The sequence below is a fragment of the Corella eumyota genome, chromosome 2 (assembly GCF_963082875.1).
Source record: "Corella eumyota chromosome 2, kaCorEumy4.1, whole genome shotgun sequence".
NCBI lineage: Eukaryota > Metazoa > Chordata > Ascidiacea > Phlebobranchia > Corellidae > Corella > Corella eumyota.
Window position 1 is genome coordinate 11,451,098 of NC_137491.1, and position 20,167 is coordinate 11,471,264.

The 20,167-nt window shown below is 28.0% G+C and overlaps 2 protein-coding genes across 2 annotated transcripts; one reads left to right on the forward strand and one right to left on the reverse strand.

The window, feature by feature from the left end:
- The first annotated feature begins 397 nt into the window (after nucleotides 1-397).
- On the forward strand, nucleotides 398-7,751 carry LOC145742396 (solute carrier family 2, facilitated glucose transporter member 5-like). Its single transcript, XM_082560176.1, has 13 exons — nucleotides 398-412; nucleotides 866-970; nucleotides 1,348-1,416; nucleotides 1,578-1,753; nucleotides 1,861-1,985; nucleotides 2,088-2,186; nucleotides 2,281-2,460; nucleotides 3,220-3,407; nucleotides 3,649-3,759; nucleotides 3,844-4,021; nucleotides 4,233-4,360; nucleotides 4,492-4,659; nucleotides 7,707-7,751. The coding sequence occupies exons 1-13, from the start codon at nucleotides 398-400 to the stop codon at nucleotides 7,749-7,751; spliced, it is 1,587 nt and encodes a 528-aa protein (XP_082416302.1).
- A 7,585-nt stretch (nucleotides 7,752-15,336) lies between these two features.
- LOC145741736 (dual specificity mitogen-activated protein kinase kinase 7-like) lies at nucleotides 15,337-18,887 on the reverse strand. The gene is made up of 9 exons (XM_082559379.1): nucleotides 18,870-18,887; nucleotides 18,608-18,765; nucleotides 17,980-18,097; nucleotides 17,678-17,858; nucleotides 17,357-17,476; nucleotides 17,067-17,171; nucleotides 16,404-16,583; nucleotides 15,985-16,205; nucleotides 15,337-15,800 (listed from the first exon to the last, which is right to left on the reverse strand). Exons 2-9 carry the CDS (start codon nucleotides 18,759-18,761, stop codon nucleotides 15,479-15,481), a joined length of 1,401 nt encoding a protein of 466 aa, XP_082415505.1. The 5' UTR covers nucleotides 18,762-18,765; nucleotides 18,870-18,887; the 3' UTR covers nucleotides 15,337-15,478.
- Nucleotides 18,888-20,167: the final 1,280 nt, after the last annotated feature.

Genomic DNA, 20,167 nt, shown 5'->3' on the forward strand with positions numbered 1-20,167 from the left:
CACAAACATTTCCTTACACGAAAGTTAAAATGTATTTTAAATAATTTTTTTTTTATTTACACAAACATTTCCTTACACGAAACGCAGTGTTAAACAATTTAAAAATCAACATATCAAAATCAGCCAAAATGTATTGGGGAATGGAAAATGATTTTTAAGATCAGCTTTTAAGTGTGTGTTTTCTTTTAAAACTTACGTTAAGTAAGCGATTACCCATCGATTAATAATTAACTTTGTCATTCGTTCCCTTTTTTAAAATTGCAACGTGCGTTTTTTGTAGATTTATAGAAAGCTATGTATTAAGTAATGTAAAACATTAATAAACCAAATAATACAAACACTATTTTTGTGAAGAATTAGGATATATTTAACTTATTTAATATTTAAATAGGAAAAAATGGAATATGTTGAGGTTAGTAAACAAACTATCTAATTTTACGATTTTATGCCGTTGTTGAATTGGTTTTAAATTTTTAGCTGTATATTATAAACTATAACTTAAACAATAATTTAAACAGTGGGATAAAATTGCAAATTTTTTTAAAACTTTTATTCTTTTTACTGTGTTTAAGTAAACAAATATTATAAAGCTCCGTTTTATGTTTAAGGCCCTAAAGTGATTTCTGCAAACTAAGCATTTTCGTTTGCATTTTGTAGTTGAATAAATATTGTAAGAATACGCTAACTATATAATTGGTTTCTTAAATATGTAACATAACCGAGATCATAGACTAATTAATTAGGCAATATGGCTCATAATTATGGTTATTTTATTTTTTAAGTTATTTCACACAACCTATTTACTGTTTGGTTAACATTTTACTGTCGTCTTATTTTGTTAGTTTAACCCCAATTATTTCTACAGAAACCAAAAATTACCGCAGCTCTAGTCGTTGCAGTATCCATTTCTGTTATGGGAAGTTCATTCCAATATGGGTACAATATAGCTGTAGTTAATGCTCCTGCCAAGGTGAAGTCCATTTTTGATAAAGTGTCACTTTAAGTTGCCATTCTCCATATATATTTGGTATACTTAACCTTCGCATCATTTAAAAAAAACTTAACCTCTAATTTGACGTTGTCCAAGGTTCTACACAGTTTACTAATAAACTAAAACCACAAAATGAGCGAACGTTTTCTTGGTAGAAAAAATCACGCAAACACGTGTTGACGTAACCTGCCTTAAGATATTTCTAAAATTCCAACGCGTCTAGTTCTTTTTATTTTTTTATTTAATCTTCGACAACTGCAAACATTAAAGTTTTTAAATAAATGACTCTTTTATTTAAAGTTTTAATGGTTTAAGTAAAACAATTAAATTACCTAATGATTGTTTTTTTTATAAAGTTAATACAAGAGTTTTTCTTTGGTGATGATGCAAACACAACCACCTCTACGACACAAATTCCACCCGCGGTACGTTAAATTACCTTTTTACAAAAATTTTTTGTCTACACTTTACATGAACATTAATCTACACTTTTATTTTCCTTTATATAGTTTATTTTATATATATAAAATGTGTACGAAAATACACCTTTTTTTTCTAAACATAAACGTAACACACTGTTGCGTAGGTATGGAATACCACTACCAGGAACGATTCAACCGTCGACATAGATATCATCGAGCCAAATGAAATCGTTCTATCAGATTCTGAAACGTTGTTGTGGTCTTTAACGGTGTCCATATTCACTGTTGGTGGTATGATAGGTTCTTATTCGACAGGTTTCTGCTTAAGCAAATTAGGAAGGTATGTTATTTTTTTAAATACGTTGTGATGTAAAATAAAACAAAATATACTTTATAGGATACATTTTAAGCAACTTTAAGTTTTATTTTAAATAAATTTTTACATAGAAAAGGAACGTTATTGGCAAGTAATGGATTGTCAATTGTTGGAGCTATATTAATGGGGACAAGCAAAGTTGCAAACTCCTTAGAAATGATTATTGTTGCAAGATTTTTACTCGGAATATTTGCTGGTAATTTTTTAAAATTTTGTTTAACTTAATATATATTAGAAAAAATGTTGGTTGAGCCTATTTTCGTGTTCATTCAATATTTATTACCTTGTTTTATTTAAGGGCTAGCTACCGGTGTTGTTCCTTTGTACTTGGGCGAAATTTCCCCTAAGCAATTAAGGGGTGGTCTAGGGGTTGTCTATCAACTTTCCGTTACTATTGGTACAGTTTACTTTTTTTTCTAATATATGTGGGTTACTATTCTTCGCCCTAATCAATAGTCTAAAACAAAGTTTTTTGTCCTTTTATATTTTAGGTCTTCTAGTTGCTCAAGTATTAAGTTTAAACGAACTTTTGGGGACTGCTGATTTGTGGCCTGTTCTTTTGGCTTTTACTGGAGTGCCGTCACTTTTTCAGCTTGCTATTTTGCCCTTTTTACCCGAAAGTCCGAGATGTTTGTTGATCGACAAAGGAAGGGAAGACTTAGCTAGACAAGGTTAATCTTTACATTTAATAAACTTCGTAATAAAAAAGCACCTAAACTTAACGTAAAAATATGATATTTAGTTAAGGTTATTTTAAAAACAAAAAATAAAAAGTTTTTAAATGTTTTCAGAATTATCTTAAATTAATTTTTAACAGTTTAAGAGACAAACAAGATTCATTTTTAAAATCTCCTTCTCATTTTAAATATTGACTTGTAAAGGAGATTTATACGATAAGTTAATTTGATTAAAATTTTGCTTGTAATCATTTTTAATACAAGTTTGTGACATAAGTTTAAACATAAAGTATATAAATAAGAAATATTTACATGTGTTACAATGTTTAAATAATTTTTCCTAATAAAATAACCTTCGCAATTTTATTTAAACAGTTTTACAACAAAGCACAAACAATTTAACAACATGTTAAAGGATCAAAGCAAATGTAGTATTTTAAATACAAACAAAAAACTTTCTAAATATTAAACTGTTACGAAACGCATTACGTAAAAACTATTACGAAACCTATTACGCAATTTTACGCACTGTCATTATTTATTTAACATTGAACCGGCAAGCAACGTAAACCACGCCACAAAATAGGTAAACGTGCAGCTTGATATTATCTAGTATTAAGAATGTCGCCGCTTGTAACAATGCTTTTTGGTTATATTTTATGTTATTCATACCGCTTTTTTCACTAAACAATATAATTTATAATTTAAGACTTAAAATAATTTTGCTGACCGTTTACTATTTTTATATTTAAGCACTGGAAGTATTCCGTGGTACACCAAACGTAGAAAAAGAAGTGAGAGAAATTCGCCAAGAAGCCGCAGCTGAGTCTGCAACAGGTCAGATGTCGGCTTTGGAATTGCTTCGAGATAAAACTGTTCGTTGGCAACTTATTTCTATCATGGTACTTCAGATTGCTCAACAAGCCTGTGGAATTAATGCGGTAGGTTAAAATTGCTTTTTAATAAAGTATTTAGTCAATAGTTTTTCTAAATTGCTTATTCTTTTCGGTCCTTTAAACTTTTTTTTGTAACTTACGGTCTTCGTTGATTTTTTCTTGCACTATACTGTTCTTGCTAATTCTCTTTGGTACCTTACGGTCTTCTCTATGCTATTTTTTGTCGAGGATCGCGAAATACAAGTAAGCGCTTTTTCAATTTAATATTTAGATTTTTAAATATTAGGTGTTCTTCTATTTAAACTCTATATTGGATAATGCTGGAGTCGAAAAATCCCTTCAAAATTATGCCTCAGTTGGCGTCGGAACTGTCAACGTAATCTTAACTGTAATCACGGTGAGTGTCTATTTTAATGTGCCATTAAGGGTAACCAACATGCCGTAATATAATCAATTTTATTTTTCTAATTTTTTGTTGTAGGCGCTAATAATAGACCGGGTTGGTCGAAAAATATTGCTCTCAGGTGGATTTTGTATTGCGGCCTTTTTTTGTACACTAATGACTGTAGCATTAAACTTACAATCCGAATTATCATGGATGTCCAACTTAAGCATTGCGTGTGTTATTGGATTCATTGTTGGGTTTGCAATTGGCCCAGGTAAACAATAAAATTGTTTTAAATGCATAAGTTTATTTATACCTCTTAGTATACTAATCTATTTATTTTAAAGTAAACAGGTTTAAATTACAAATCATGTTTAATTTAAAGCTAAGGACAAAAACACTTATAATGGCAATTGCAAAATAACATGCATGATCTCTTTTGTGAAAAAGCAGTCAAGCTAACATATTTAATTAATTTTTCAAAGGTCCTGTCCCTTGGATTTTAACCGCCGAATTTTTCCGACAATCATCAAGACCTGCTGCCTCAGCAATAGGTTCTGGCTTAAATTGGACTTTTAACTTTGTAATTGCACTTGTATTTCCATTTATGCAGGTAAATGAATACCAACACACTTACGGTTTTAACCTAATATTTAAACAAATTATTAACGTTAAATAACACTGTCTACAACCATTTTTAACTGTATAAAATATGATAATATACGATAAATGTTCGTTTTTTAGAATGCCCTTGGACCATTTACGTTCCTAGTCTTCTTAGTAGTTTGTGTTATTGCTGCTGCTTACACGATAATTGTAATACCTGAGACTAAAAACAAAACCTTCCAAGAAATCAGTAATATGTTCATGAAAAGAAACAAAATTAAAGAAGAGGATATAGAACTTGATGATGCTGAACCTATGATGTAATTTAAATAATCGATCTGCATAGTGTAGCCGCAGAACAATTTTTTTCTTAGTTTCTTGTCAAAATTTTGCCTAATTTTTTAATTTAAAATTTTTTTAGAATAAATAAAAATCAAAAATTTTCCAGGAAAAGTTTTTTAATTTTAAATTCGTTAACTATAACAGTAGAATTTAGAAAGTTACCAAAAATTAATTGCAAATTACATAATTTTTTAGCTAAATGTAAAACTTGAGTGACCGAAGAAATATAACAAAAAAGCCAAAATATTTTACAAAAAAAAAATTGTAAGGGGCATGCAATATCACACAAAACTATTTAACGACACAATTATTCTTAATATACAATATGTGCAAGAAATTAGCTTACATGGTAACATGAATGAAAGGCTAGTAATATAAAATCTATACAACAACACAAGTGACAATATAGTTGGCTAGACAATATACAAAAACAATCAAACCAACAAATACCTGAATAAACAACAACCTTTAAAATATTTCACAGCAATGTTCCCATTTATCTACAGTTGAGGTAGTCTTATTCTTAAAAGATAAGACCCTTGTACAATAAAACAACAATTGTGATTATATTACAATAAAAAACAAAACAATTTTTTTTACAATCAAAGAATATAATTTAAAAAAATATATTTATTCTTTGATATTTTTTCCAATATCATTTTTTATTTATAATATATACACATATAAACAATTCGTCTAAATAAATACACCAATTTCATTTTTTTTTCATTTAAAAAAATAATATAATATAACACAAAACACATGCAACCATTTATGTAATAAAAATATAACTGAAATTTTTTTTAATGTATATTTACAATGATATTTTGTTTTTGTAGGTAAACATATTTTAGAGTGATAATTAGATTGCAAACTTCATTTTAAAACAATCAATCAAACATAGAAACTTTATACAACCAAAATATTGTTAAAAAACAAGAACTATGCGTTGTGTATCGAAAAAGTAGCAGTTTAAAATTAATATAACAGATTTTGAAGAATTTTTGAAACAAAAAAAATTGTATTTTAAAAAAAATGACTTCTAAAGTTGACCTGATTAAATTTCCTAATTTTTTTTTGAATTGAAAAATAACAACTTAACAGCGCTTGCGTGGTTGGTGGACGATCTGTCGCATTTTTTGGAAGGTCTTGTGGTTGCGTCGGGTGACGTCATTTGTTTTCTTGTAATGTCCGTTACGACGATTCTGCTGAGTCATGTTGTAGGTGGCAACTCGAACCTTGCGCTGTGAACGTCTTGATGACGTAGGTACTCTGTTTTTAGAAATAAACTAATTAACATCCATGCTAATTTAAGAAATTGGTTAGTTGAAAATAGCAAGTTATTTATTTAATTACAACTAATTTTTTCTGTTTTTAATTTCTTATTAACAACTTAAAATATGAAAAATACTTCATAATTTTTATGATATAATGTCACTTACAATGTATTGTCTACATATTAATTCGTAATATTAATGCATATTAATGTTTATCCTACACTAACATTAATATTAAAATGACTAACAAAAATTAATTATAAACTACTGGCAAATAATATTAATGACGTTGTATTTTACTATGTAGACAATACATTGCCAGTAACTTTACATCATATCATAAAGAATGATTAATTTTAATGACTATTGTTATATACTATTAGGAGATGATTATTTTTAAATTAACTAATAATGTGTGATGCAATATTATAAATACCAGTGTGCTAAAAAAAACAACTAAAATAGTCAAAGCGTTTATACAGTGTTTTTATAAAAAAATATCCCATTTTCCATTAAACTTTATTCTAAGACTTTTCCATTTATATACGTTAAATGCAATTCTCAATATATATCTTTTTTGAGTGCCTTGACGTAACTTACTAAGTCTATAATATATTCTCTATGTGTTGTGATAAAAAGATGATGTAATATTACTAAGCTATTAACTCATAAACAGAAAAATTTTGATAAAAAATCATGATTTGTGTCAATATTATTCAACCAGAAAATATTAAATGAAAAACAAATATTTTTGAGATGATGGACATAAAATTTTAAGGGTAAATAATGAAGTAAACATATCTTTAATACAAAGACAACTAAATTCGTTTTTTTAATATACAATTTAAGGTAAACTTAAGTTATTGAATTTATTTTGTAAAAAACAATAATATCTTATGAATGAAATGAATTTAATAAAAGGGTGCAAATTTTTACTTTCATTTTACAGTTCGTAAACAATCTTACCTTGGTTGTTTTAAAGCCACGTCAGATTGTATTTCGACCTCACTTTCCAGTTTTTCCAGTGGTGGTGGCTTCACAAACATGCTAGGATGCTCAATCATTAGATTTTCTTTGTGGTTTAATGGAGTCAAGTGGTCATGTACTTCTAGAATTTAAATTTAATTTTAAGCATTTTGTTAATGTTTAACATCACTATCAAGGTTTAATCGTGACTTGCTTAAAATTAAATACAATATGTAATTGATAAATTTGGCTAAACAAAAACAAGATTTTTCTAAATTTTAATTAGAATTTAAAAATTAAAATAATTTTGTTATTTTAAAAGCATAAATAATTATACACAACTCATGCAAATTAGTCAAAGCATATTATGCATAATTCATAAAACAAAGTTACTGCAAATTACACTTCTTACCAAGGTTTAACTTATTTTTCAACAGAGTTAAAAGTAAGTAAATCAAAAAAATTAAAAAAAGTTTTTATTTAATTTTTTTTGGTAGATATATGCGTTTAGTTTTTTGATGTACCACATTAGTTGTTGTTAATATTTAAAAAAAATGCCAAGTTAATGTATTTATAATATTTTAATTTTCAACACAAATGTTTTTGACAATCTCTCTGATGGCAGTTTTGTAACTACAGCTACACATTTATTAGCATAGAAGCTAGTCAATACACAATCAATGTACAGCTACAAATAACATTTAATTTGTTATTGACCTGCATTAAAGCAAGGTGGAGGTGTCACCAACCAACTTATCTCCATTTTAGGTGCAGTTGGAGGAGTGGGACAATTCATTTGATTGCCTGCAATAAAGCATCAACCTTAGTGCTTTTAAATAATCAAATTATTAAGCAGATAAGTTACATATATATTTATTTAAAATAGTAATTAAAATGTTTTTCTTTTAAATTTGAAGGAAAATAACAAGTTTTTAAATCTTTAAAAGAAATAAACAATTTTTTTTGTTTGTACATAATGTTATTTTGGCACTAACACTAATATAATAATCAATACACTTTCCAACTAGCAAGGTACTTATTTAAGCCATGTACTCATGTAATTAATTATATACCCCGTTTTAAAAGTTGTATGTATAACTAATTAAAGTTGATAGTACTCTAATATTAGTTATCTAATAATGTTATTGTAATCTGCAAAATTAATTATACAATCAGAAAATCACTTTAACTCATTTTATAAGATCATCATAAAAGAAAAGTAGATTATTAATTTATAGGAATTATTTTAAATAATAAATTTATTAAATTTAATAAATTAAGTGATAATTTTTGTTTTATCATGGATTTTTTAAATTTTGTTTGTAAAATTTTTGAGTCTATTAAACAGTGACTTCCTTATATGCGCTTGTCATTCAATTAACTCATGGTGTTACTAAGTACAAACAAATAAGCAATCAAATTTATGAGTGCCACGCACTGTCACATCCTGTTTCACTCATTTATGACATGCAAAATCATAAATTAAATAAAAATAGTTTCAGCTCCATAAAATAAAATCAACACACCAAACAAAAAATGAAAACTCTATTTTGGGTGAATAATATAACAAACTGTCCTAACATGAAATCTATTTTCATAAAATTTTATTTCTTTATTTTAGGCTTAAGTATCACAAAAAACTGAGCAATATTCATATTGGTACTGTTTTGCCCTTTTTAATAATTTAGTAAAGTGAATAATAGAACTGGTTACGACCATCAGACAGCACTTTTTAAAACTAAACGAAAATAATTAAAACTAAACACCACACTGCACACTTTATTAGTAAATTTGTGATGCATTTACCATCGTTTTCATTATTCTCCACATCAACTAACGTCCAATGATCGTCAGCCTCTTTGGTAATGAAGTTGATGTTTTCATTTCCAACTGGACTTAAACCATTACTTGTGAATCCAAGGCAGTGAGCTAGCGTATTAAACATCTAAAAACAAATTAGTGTTATAAGTACAACCGAAAAGGCAAATTTTATTATTTTAAAATATAATGTATATACACATTTAAAAATATTAGTAACATATAATTAATATAAAATGTTTAATTCCATAACAGACAGAGTAAAACGTTTATTTAAAATTAATCTAACAAGAATTAATTTAATTTACCTTATCTTTACAAAAGGCACAGTTCTTAGTATCTATCAGGATAAAGTAAGTTGAGCTAGGCAGGAAAACGTATAATTTAATATTATAAGCTTTTACTAAAGCTGCTATCTGTTACCATGGATTGATTGACTATAAACAGTTTGTAACAACACAATCAATCTATGAGCTTAGTAGCTTTAGGTCTGCTAGCCTAGTAGTTATCAAAACTTATGATTCGATATGATCTAATCTAAAAGTGAACAAAAATGATGTTAGTTCCACTAAGACAGTGTACTTAAAACCTAAGTTTTTACGACTGAATGCTAGTTATTGCAACAGTTAAATGCAATTCGCCTCGCCCAGGAAACATTCTTTGTTATGGTTCTTTGTTGATATCGATCAGCTGGTATCGTGACGTCACAAGCGTACCCGCCAATCAGCTTCGACTTTGTAGCGTCAAGCCGTGTGTGATCAGGCATGAAGGACGCATGATAGCAATAACAAAGAAACTGCGCTCTCTAGCTGATATAGTTATATCTTGAACTAAATATAGAGTGAAGAGCGTTGACAAAAGTATTATATACTTAACACACTTCAAGAGGTCATTGCCTGAACTATCTTGAAGTACTTTTGGTTTAAATGTACTTATTTAACTCACTCACATCATGTTACTTAAGTATTGCTCACGGAAAGTGAGCAATTTTGTTAAACTTTTAATCAAGCTTTTATAGAATTATTCGTAAATTATATTTTAATAAATTTATCGTGATATTATTTTAAAGCAAATATAAGTAAGAAAATAAGGTACTGTATTAAAAATAAGTTTTTGACGTCATTAGTCAAACATTGCACAACATGAAAAATTGTGTTTACCTTACAACCAAGCTTTGCTTTATCTTAGTCACTTACCTATAGAGCAGCTGGTATTACTACAACATATGGCTATTTAAAATAAAACTAAATTATACAATTGTTAAGTTAGGCTTTTAAAATATCAAAAATTCGTCTAAAAATTTTTCCCAATAGAATTTTTTCATTGTTTAATTTAAATATAACTTTAAATTTTTTTTTTAAAGCTTAACTAGTTTTAGGTTTACCATTAACAAATTATTATCAATGTAAACATTCTTAAAATATAATAAACTTTTTAATTGAAAAATATGCTGGGTAATTTAATACAAGAGCTTCAACAAATTTAATACAAAATTCCAATAAACAAACAAGAAAATAAAATGAAACTTGAATGTTTTGTGTATTGAAGTAATTCCAGATTTTTTTGCATTTGGATCTAGTTAAAATTACCAAAATAAATATTTAAAAATAATACCTTAAACAAAAAGATAACATTTTTTAAATTTATTGGCAATAAAAAACCTGTAAAATACAAAAAAAGAAATAAAAAGCACCAACCTGGTATAAAACCTTCAAATATAACATCCTTAAGATCGTTGATTAATCTTTCATCAAAAGTTTTTACATGAATATATTCACCCTTGCTACCAACTATTCCGCTTAATACTTCAGAAGGTGCATCACCTACTCCTACCGCTAACACTTTAATTTCTACAAAAAAAAATATAGTTGTGTTCAATTTCAGCAACATAAGTGCTATGTAGCATAAAATAATACAAATTAAGTTTTTTTGTAGTAAAAATTTAATCCTCAAAAGAATATCAAAAAGTGATGAAAGAAATCCTTACATGGAAGATATAAAAACACAATTTTTTTACAATAAATCGTTATTTCAAAAGCTTACAAATTTTACCATTATCTGAGGCAATTGTTGCTGCATCAGTGGCTACTTCCATTTGGTTTGTTAACAAAATTAAAACTCTATTTGTCTCCCCCCTACCCACCACTTTGAAGTATTCAGCAGATTGTAAAACAGCTTCACTTGCCCCAGAGCAGCCACCCACATGTTCTATTTCATCAATTTTTGATGTTATCAACGGTATGGTGTAACTGTCTAAATCTAAAGCTATCTGTAATAATTTAAATAATGTGATCATAATTTAAGTAAGATTTAAACATTAGTCCTAGAATAACCTTCAATCTTAAACCTTTTTACCATTTTAGAATGTTTGTTATTTTCCTGCTGATTTTAATTAATATATGGTTTTAATTAGCCTATCCCCTATTAATGCAATACACATGAATGCCAGAACAAATCAGCATAAGAAATAATACCAAACAAAGACTTTGTGATATGAGGCCACTGCATTACATAACCTTATAATTTTAACAAATACAAAATATTATAGGTACATCAAACTCTTCATCTATATCTCCACTGTCGCATACGAGTTCAGCCTTCCTTATAACTTGAACAACACCCAAATGTATGTCTCCTGACTCCACTGCTCCTCCAAAGGTATTTATAAAAGTCAGCAGAAAAGCTTTACTATCATCAAAATCTTGAAATGGTAATAATCCAGATGTGTCAATAACAACCAAAACATCATGCTCACAAGGTTCCTTTACACATTCTATAAAAATTAGTCAGATAAGTACATTAATCTAAAGTTTCTCTAATAAAACATAATATTGTACTTTAATAAACATAAATTATTATTTTTGAATTGACCAAACTGATTACTTACGGCCACAGGAGGGTAGCTCTGAGTTCCAACTACAACCTCCATCAGGTTTTGGTATGTTGCAACGAATTGTTCGATTGCCAACCAAAACAAATCCTTCAAGACATGAGACTGTGCATAAAGAATTGTATCTGTTTCCATCTGGACATGACAACTCTGCATTGTCCGGAGTTACAAGGGCTGGTTCACATAATAAATCTAAAATCGGAAATAGGCTATTTTCAACAGGAATAAAAATGTAAACAAAGTAATACATTGGTAACTTAAAGTTTTTCGTTAGTACCACAAACACTCCAAATGTATAATCTTTAAATTATAAAAAAAGTTTTTTTAAAGTAATTTTAACTAATCAAAAAATTTAAAAAAATAATCACGAATCTCATGTTTGGACTGTATATTTTTCCTTCTAACATGACAAAAAAAAATTACAAAGTAACTCACCTGTTTCACAAATAGGAAGTTCATCATTCCATGCTGCCTCTCCATCTGATTTTGTTAAACACTTTGCACTACCTGAACCTCGTCTAAAAAAGTTATCATTGCATGTAAATGAACAATCAGAGTCAATTGCATTTCCATTTGAACATTCCGTGTTTCCATTTATCAATAAAGGGAGGGAAGGGCATTCTCCATCTGTATTACCATACAAACAACTACAGATTTTATCTCTTTTTTTAACATATCTAAATAAATGACTTGTTTATAAATAATATTTATAATACCAAAAGATTTTACTTAAAATAAAAAGAAAGCTTAAATTAAAACTGAAAAACAAAATAAGGAACTAATATTTTCTTAGATTTTAGGCTTCTAAAAATATATATAGCCTATAATAAAAAAATTTACTATTTTTACAAGTTGGTGGACTAAAATCCCACTCGGTTAGACCTAAATTACACCTTAACACACTGGAACCATTTAAAAAGTATCCTTCATTGCAAATGTACTGGCAAATTTCTCCAACATCTGATAAATACAAGCAGGAAAATTCTCCGTTTTCTACAGTGCCAGCATTTCCACACTCTCCCTTGTCCTTAGCTTAAAGCAATAACATTTTTGTTGAATAAACAACTTAGTAAAATGTAGAGTTTTCTTGAATGCTTTTTACTAAACCTTACGCATTCTTTAAGACAATGACTATTGTCAATATTTAAGTAAATATTTTTTATTCCAACAATTCACCACTGCAGTCGCGTGCTTCATTTATAACATCTTTCGCCAAAATATTTAATTCAGAGTAAGTCCCACTTGTGACATGTAGTGACTGTGTTTTTGTAGATGCTATAAGATCTGCCTCAGTTTTGTTTTTGCCAACTGCAATAATTACAATGCCTAAACAAGTTAAAGATCTATATTTTAATGACAATAACACTAACCTTAAAATAAAAAAAATAAAAATTAGTCAAATTAACATAACCTAACTAATCAAGTTAAGTTTGTAACACAAAAATAATTTTACTTATTTGTATTTTTAATATTATAAACTATTCTATTACCTTGATTATTAGCTTGCTCTGCCAAAGGTAAATCTAATACCTTAACAGAATTCGAAAGAAAAATAACTATAATCTTGTTTGCACTTGGTCTTCCATACTCTAGGAAATAGACTTGACTTTGAACTAAGGAGTCGCCATATAATGGACATGTATTTGTTTCAAACCATAGCACACCATCTATGTTGTCTTGTATATCTGATTCATTTTTTTCTTCCATGTTAAGTTCAATCTATAAAAAAGTAAAGAATTTTTTTTTTTTTTGAAATAAATATTTTAATATATTTATAAATTGAATTGGCTAATGGCTATAATCTTTATATACTAAACCCATTTTTTAAAAACTGCCTTGGTCTACAGAAATACCTAAAAAACACCTAATCTATTATTTTTGCTTCAAAGTTAATTATTTACAGTATAGTTACTGCCAGAAGAAGAACTTTCACAGGGTGCTGCATTTTTACTACCTCCCTGGCTTACTGCAACTCTTGCTATTCCATTATCAATAGAGGCTTTTAAACCGGTTACAAATGCTTTGGTTAAACTAATTGATTCTGTAAACTCGACTGAACTTGACGAACCATCAAGAATGAACATTACATCAATATTTTTATTGCCACATTCTGATTAAAAAAGTGAATTTTTTTAAGTTTATATAACTTATAGCAAAACTTATAAATTTTACTATAGGCTACTCTATAATGACCAAAATTAAAAATGGTAGGGTTTGTTTAGCCTATTTATTGAATGAGTTACAAAATTGATGAAAAATATTACCATCAGGTGCTATTCGTCCAGAAATTTGTACCCTTTCAGTCTACAAAACAAAAGCCTTTTTATCTGTTTAAGCCTATATAGGAGCAAATATTATAAAATTTGGGTTTTAAGTGAAAATGCTAACCAAAAATATTAAGGTTTTAAGTTTTATTTTATAAATAACAAAAATATGCTGAAGGCCTATAAAGTTAAACTTTTTTTACTTACTGAATCTTGAGTGCAGGTAGGTTGAGTCACATTCCACTCTCCTTTAATATTACATTCAATTACTTGAGCTCCAATTAATTTCCAATTTGTTAAACATTGAAAAGTACAAATTGAAGAGATTTTGTTTGCATTTGTGCAATGGGCAAAAATATTTTCTGGCAATTCATTTGGTTCACATGTTGGTCCTTGAAATAAAAAATTTATAAAGTACACTAATAATATTGATATAAATGTTTAGATAAGTTATAAAAGTTTTTGAAAAAGAAAAAAAGCAATAGGTACAATTTATAATTTAATTTTACCAACACATTTTGGCAAAACTTGATCCTGCAAAGAAACATAACAGTTTAAGTCTGTTGTATTGTTGATTAAAGTATACCCTTCATTGCAATAAACGGTACAAGGAAATTGTCCTGCTATATTGTTACATGAAGCATGGCCATTTGGTAAAGTTTGATTTTCATTGCACCAATAAGAATATCCTGAAGTTTTCCAACCTGTTAAAATTTAATGCATTTACTTTCCTTTTTTTTAAAATTAATGTAGTTTTTGTAACAGTATACCAACAGACCAATGTACAAGGATCATATAGGTAGAAATGTAAGTTAAATGAACAAACTTACCAAAGAAGATCAAAACCAAGAGAAGCAATTTATACCAAAAGATAAGCATATTAATCAAACTCATGATTTATTAATTTAATTAATTATAAAATTAAGTAGTTCTGACAGACTAATAAAGAAAGGGACTTAAATTCAATTAGGACTGCTAAGAAGCCAGCCAACTTATTGCATCTGCAATATTTCCAGTGTATTTTTTGTTAATACAGGCTGTGCACAACACTAAAAACTATTGCAAAACTAAATTATTACATTAAAATAAATTTTTAATAATTCAAAAAATTTTCCCACGTGTTTAAAATATTATTTGACCACACGTTTTACTCGCGTTTGATGTTATGAAAGAACTGTTATAATTAAAATGTGTCATGAAATTCGTCCTATGACCTTTATGAAAAAACCCCAAATAAAATAAAATGCACAAATTTAAAGACGTTTCGAGAGTTTTACGTAGTTAAATTACGCTATTTTACATATTTAGAAATATTAAGCTAACCCACTTATTTAACCTTTTCATTTTAAGTTATGATAGTAATCACCACTAATTTTGTTAGATTTAATAGGTATAACAAACACACCCTAAATATATGTTCTGAATATCTCAGGTAACATTTATTTACACCACGGTGCAACACAGACATAAAATTTGTAAACATTTAACACATACAGGTACATTGCAATTTTGAACATTATAGGCTGTCATGTTCGAAATATTCTGTAAAATTAAAATAACACAATTATTTAGCTAAAAACTGTCCAGTTAGATTTCGAAGTGCCATTAACTTTAGAAAAATCTTTTTTGTTTTCCGGCGTAGCGCTCCAAGATTTATTTCTTGAGTGTTTAAATTGCTCTTGAGTTATTTCGGCAGCAAATGCAAAGGGGTCATTTGACTTTACAGGATTCGGTTTAGGAGTAAATTTCATTGTCTGTGGTTTGTTTTCGGGGTTTAATGACTTAGCAATCCAAGATGCAACATCAACTTTTACTTGTTCATAATGGAGTACGAATTCATGTCCTAGTAGAACCTTGTATTTAGGTCTGTTTGCATAATTCTTTGTACAGCTAGAGGGTAACAAAATCAATTAGTGAAATAATTAATGTTTTGTACACCATGGTATTATCTATTGTTTTAAAACTGCAAATTAAATCGTAATTTGCTTTAATTTACCTAAATTAGAAAACAAGCGCAAACTATAATCTAAGTAAATGGACACTGTTATAAACTATAAGGTCCTTTTTAACTCACCAACTAGTAACAAATCTTTGAAAATGAATGGAAAAATTTTGATTCGTAGGTAAAGTGGGTGGATTTTGTTCTAAAATCTTTGTCAACATTTCAAAGTCTGTTTTGCAGTCATGATAAGGAAATACTCCGGTGGACAATTCAACAAGTGATATGCCTAAACTCCAAACATCAGCTCTGATGTCATAGTTAGGATGGGAAGGGTCAGGACTTATTCTTTCAGGCTAAATAATACACATAATTATCAATCGCAAATTTGCTCATTCAAAAGTTAAATCTGTGAATAATACTATATCAAAAAATGGTATCCGAGCTTTAAGTTGATACTAAAATATAGTTTACGAGACAAATTTTAAATAAAACCACACCTCCTACACTGATTTTTTTTTAAAGTTTTACACGTAAATAAAAGTTATACATACCGCCATATAAGCAGCACAACCAGCAGCTCTAGTTTTAGCTTGTGAGTCAACTAATCTCCCACTTATTCCAAAATCACACAATTTTATTTGACCTTGGCGATTAATCAAGATGTTGGATGGTTTGACGTCTCTGTGTATGACACCATGATGCTCTTTTAGGTAATCTAAAGCTTTAACAACCTGAAAAGAAAAAGGTTAACTGTATAAATTATATATAAAAATTTAATTTTTATAGCCTTTTTGCTTTAATTAACATACTGAGTCAACATTTAATTTTAAACCATTAAAATATTAGGCACTTCATTGGTTAGATTTATGAATTATTAATTTAAAAATCAATTATTTTGCTACATTCACGTTATACAACAAAGTCTTTGTTTTAAAACTTGATAACAATCAATAAGACATTTCCCTTTACAAAAATTGTGGTATAACTAAGCATGCAATCATTATTAAGCAATAAACAGTGTGTACATACTTTACAATAACAAAGCTTTAACAGCAGGCCAAGTAATGAGTAGGAGTGTAAAGTATAAGCATTTAATATTGCTTTAATTTCCACACAATAAATAAACCAACATATGATTAAATTTATATTTATCTTTTGTGTGAATACGCATGCTACAAGGAAATACAATATTAAATCTTTATAAAAAAACTTACAGCGACTGTCAGTTTTCCAATAATATTTTCTGGCACTGGCCCAATTTTTTTCTTAAGTTTATCAAAACATGTGGCCATTAATTCCATGCAAATCCAAACACTATTCTAAGGATAAAAAAATAACTTTAGTAACAACTTGGTAAACAACCTGAAAAGTCAAATAAAAATTTAACAAATAATAATTTAAACAAATATTACTAGGAAATAAGTTAAACAAATATTACTTCTTTTGGGCCTAAAAAGCTTATATATAAATACTGTATGTACGTTTTAAGATTATTTTCAAATACCTCTGTAACAAATGTCCCAAAACAAGTCACAATATAAGGACAGTCATGACTTTTTTGAACCACATCAAGGTCCATAAGAATTCGTTCACTTTCTTCTCTGTTACCCGATCTCATCATTTGCTTAAAAACAAATCAAACACAAATTTTTAACTAATATATTTTAAAGTTACAAGTAGATATCTGCCATGTTTAAATGTGTATATAATATAAGCCAATAGCGCAAAAGTTAAAGAGATGCAAAGTTTTAAATAAAAAACAAATTCAAGTAATTTACATTGCAATTTGTGTATATATCTTGGTTGCTTAAATGTTAACACATACCTTTACAGCCATAATATGATTTCTTGCTTTATATCTCATTCTATAAACTTGACCACATGTACCACTTCCAATTTGTCCGAGATTTTCAAAATCTTTAACATCGGCTTTAATTATTTGACCATCTATTCTCAACTTTCCATTTTGTTGAATTACTTCTTGTAGTCTTTTGTTAACTATCTCGCTAAAAATTTAATTTACAGTTTACAAAAGATTAAACATTGGCTAATTTATATACGATTGACTAACAAAGTATATATAGGCTAAAAAAATATCAAATTGTGTTTTGTATTCTTTCAGTTTACCTTTCCTGGCTTTTGGTTGGTGGTGGAATATTTGTTGGTAAAACAAAACTAATTTGTTTTTTTCTTGACACAAAATCAGGATTAAAAGTTGGCCTTCCAGTTGAAGAACTTGGAGAACCTTAACAAAAAAAAAACAATAAATTTACAAACATTTTTAGAATTTTGATAATTTAAAATAAATTTCGTACCAGTTTTATATTATTCTGGTACAATTGAACCGGCAGCGTGGTGTAGCAGTAAGAACACTTGCTACACCACACATGAGGTCGTGGGTTCAATCCCCATTGATCTTATGCTGTAGCGCCCCTGAGTAAGGCGCTATAAACGATATAAACTCCTGCTGAGCCAGCACTTAATCAGCAGCATAATTACTGGGCAATTATAGTTTCTATAATATCCCAAACTGCCACAGGCAACTCGAGACTGGGTCGGAGTAACTTATGTTACTCTATGTTTAAGTGCATTCGACTTTTCCACATCGAGGATAACGATATATAAAAAAAAAAAATACATGTTTTAAATTTTTTAAGATGCAAAGCTTATTGGTCTGTATACAAAATTAAACAGTTAACACAGACACAATACTGGAAATAAAAAAAAAATGTTTTATAAATGAGGTTATTCTTACCTTTTGGTGCAAATGATAAAGGTTTAAAATTCGGAGTTGAAGATCCACCTAACTTTGGTTTACTCGAATTTTGTTTTATATTTAGTTCCAATTTTTGCATTCGTTGCTCAAACTCATTTAAATTAATTGCCCCCGGTGCAGTATTGCGTGCCATTGAACTTATACAAACAGACAAATAGAAAGTTAAATGATTGCTTGGGCCTACTTTACGATTGGCATATATAAATAAATACAACTAAATATGGTTTATTTTATACGTTACCTGTCCGCCTCCGCAATCTCCAAAATGTAAACATCAAGCTGTCAAGCTTCAATGAAATTGTTAAATTACTAAAAAAGAGGATAAACGAATATTGCTGAGATTGCTAATAGTTTTTAGTTTATAAAACCATTTAATAGTATTTAAAACGCTTTTCCGCTTTAAAAAATATGTAATAATGTTTTTAAAATATAAATATTTTGTTATTAAAACATAAAAATGGGTTTTTATTTAAATATAGGTCGTTTAATTTCTTTTTTTGTAATATTGAAAAATCAGCTGACCAAAAACAAAATGTGAGTGCGATAGCTTGTTGTAAACTGAGTTTGATTGTAATAACGTTATTTAAATAGGCAACGCATAGTTCTAGAAAAAGTGAAGTTTTTAGTATAAAATTAAAGCCCTTCTTAAACATGCTTGTTGAGAATACTGCTAACCCTGTACTATTTGTAAAATTAATTTGTTTTTTATATATTGTGTAGAGAATATATTTTAAGGACATATTTTTAAGCATGTTTGAAATATTTTATACTTATGCTAGAAATCTTCAAAAGCAAATTCCTCTACCATCTTCAACAATGATGCCCGCGCCAATTTTGGCTGAAGCAAATTCGCTCTCTCACAGAACTTTAATATCATTATTAAACTTGGCATACATTGCCAGATTTCGAATACCCATCATTATTTCATCAATATTTTTACTTTTTAACTTGCCAATGTTGAGGGTTGAAATTAACATTAACTTTCAATAGTTGTAATTAAACATTTTTAAAGTTAATTTGAACTACGCAACTGTGCTTTAATCTTAAAATCAATATTTAAAGTAGTTTTTTATTCAATTTTTGTTTGTTTATATATTAATAGTTGTTTTTTGGGGGTATGATGTATAAGTTTACTTATATTTTATTGTAGCTAATTTTTATTATTTTACTGTTCAGCTCTAATTATTTTTACACTGACCCATTTATTAACTGTAAATGCTATTACATTGTTTATACCTTATGACCTATTAGATGTCAAAAAATTGATCAACTGTAACTGTGCCTTAACTTATGGCATAATAGAATTATTGCGTTAATATTTTAATTTCAAATTTAAAAAGCATAAAATATTTAGCAAATATATTTTTTCTTGTATTGTAGCCATGGCCTATACTGTTTAACAAGTAATATAGTATATAATTTATATATATTATATAAGCAATAAAATGTAAAAAATGTTTTATTTTAAATAATTCTACTCTTGATAATTTTTTTTAACTAAAAATGTATAACTAAAGTTTAATTTATTTGTACCTCTAT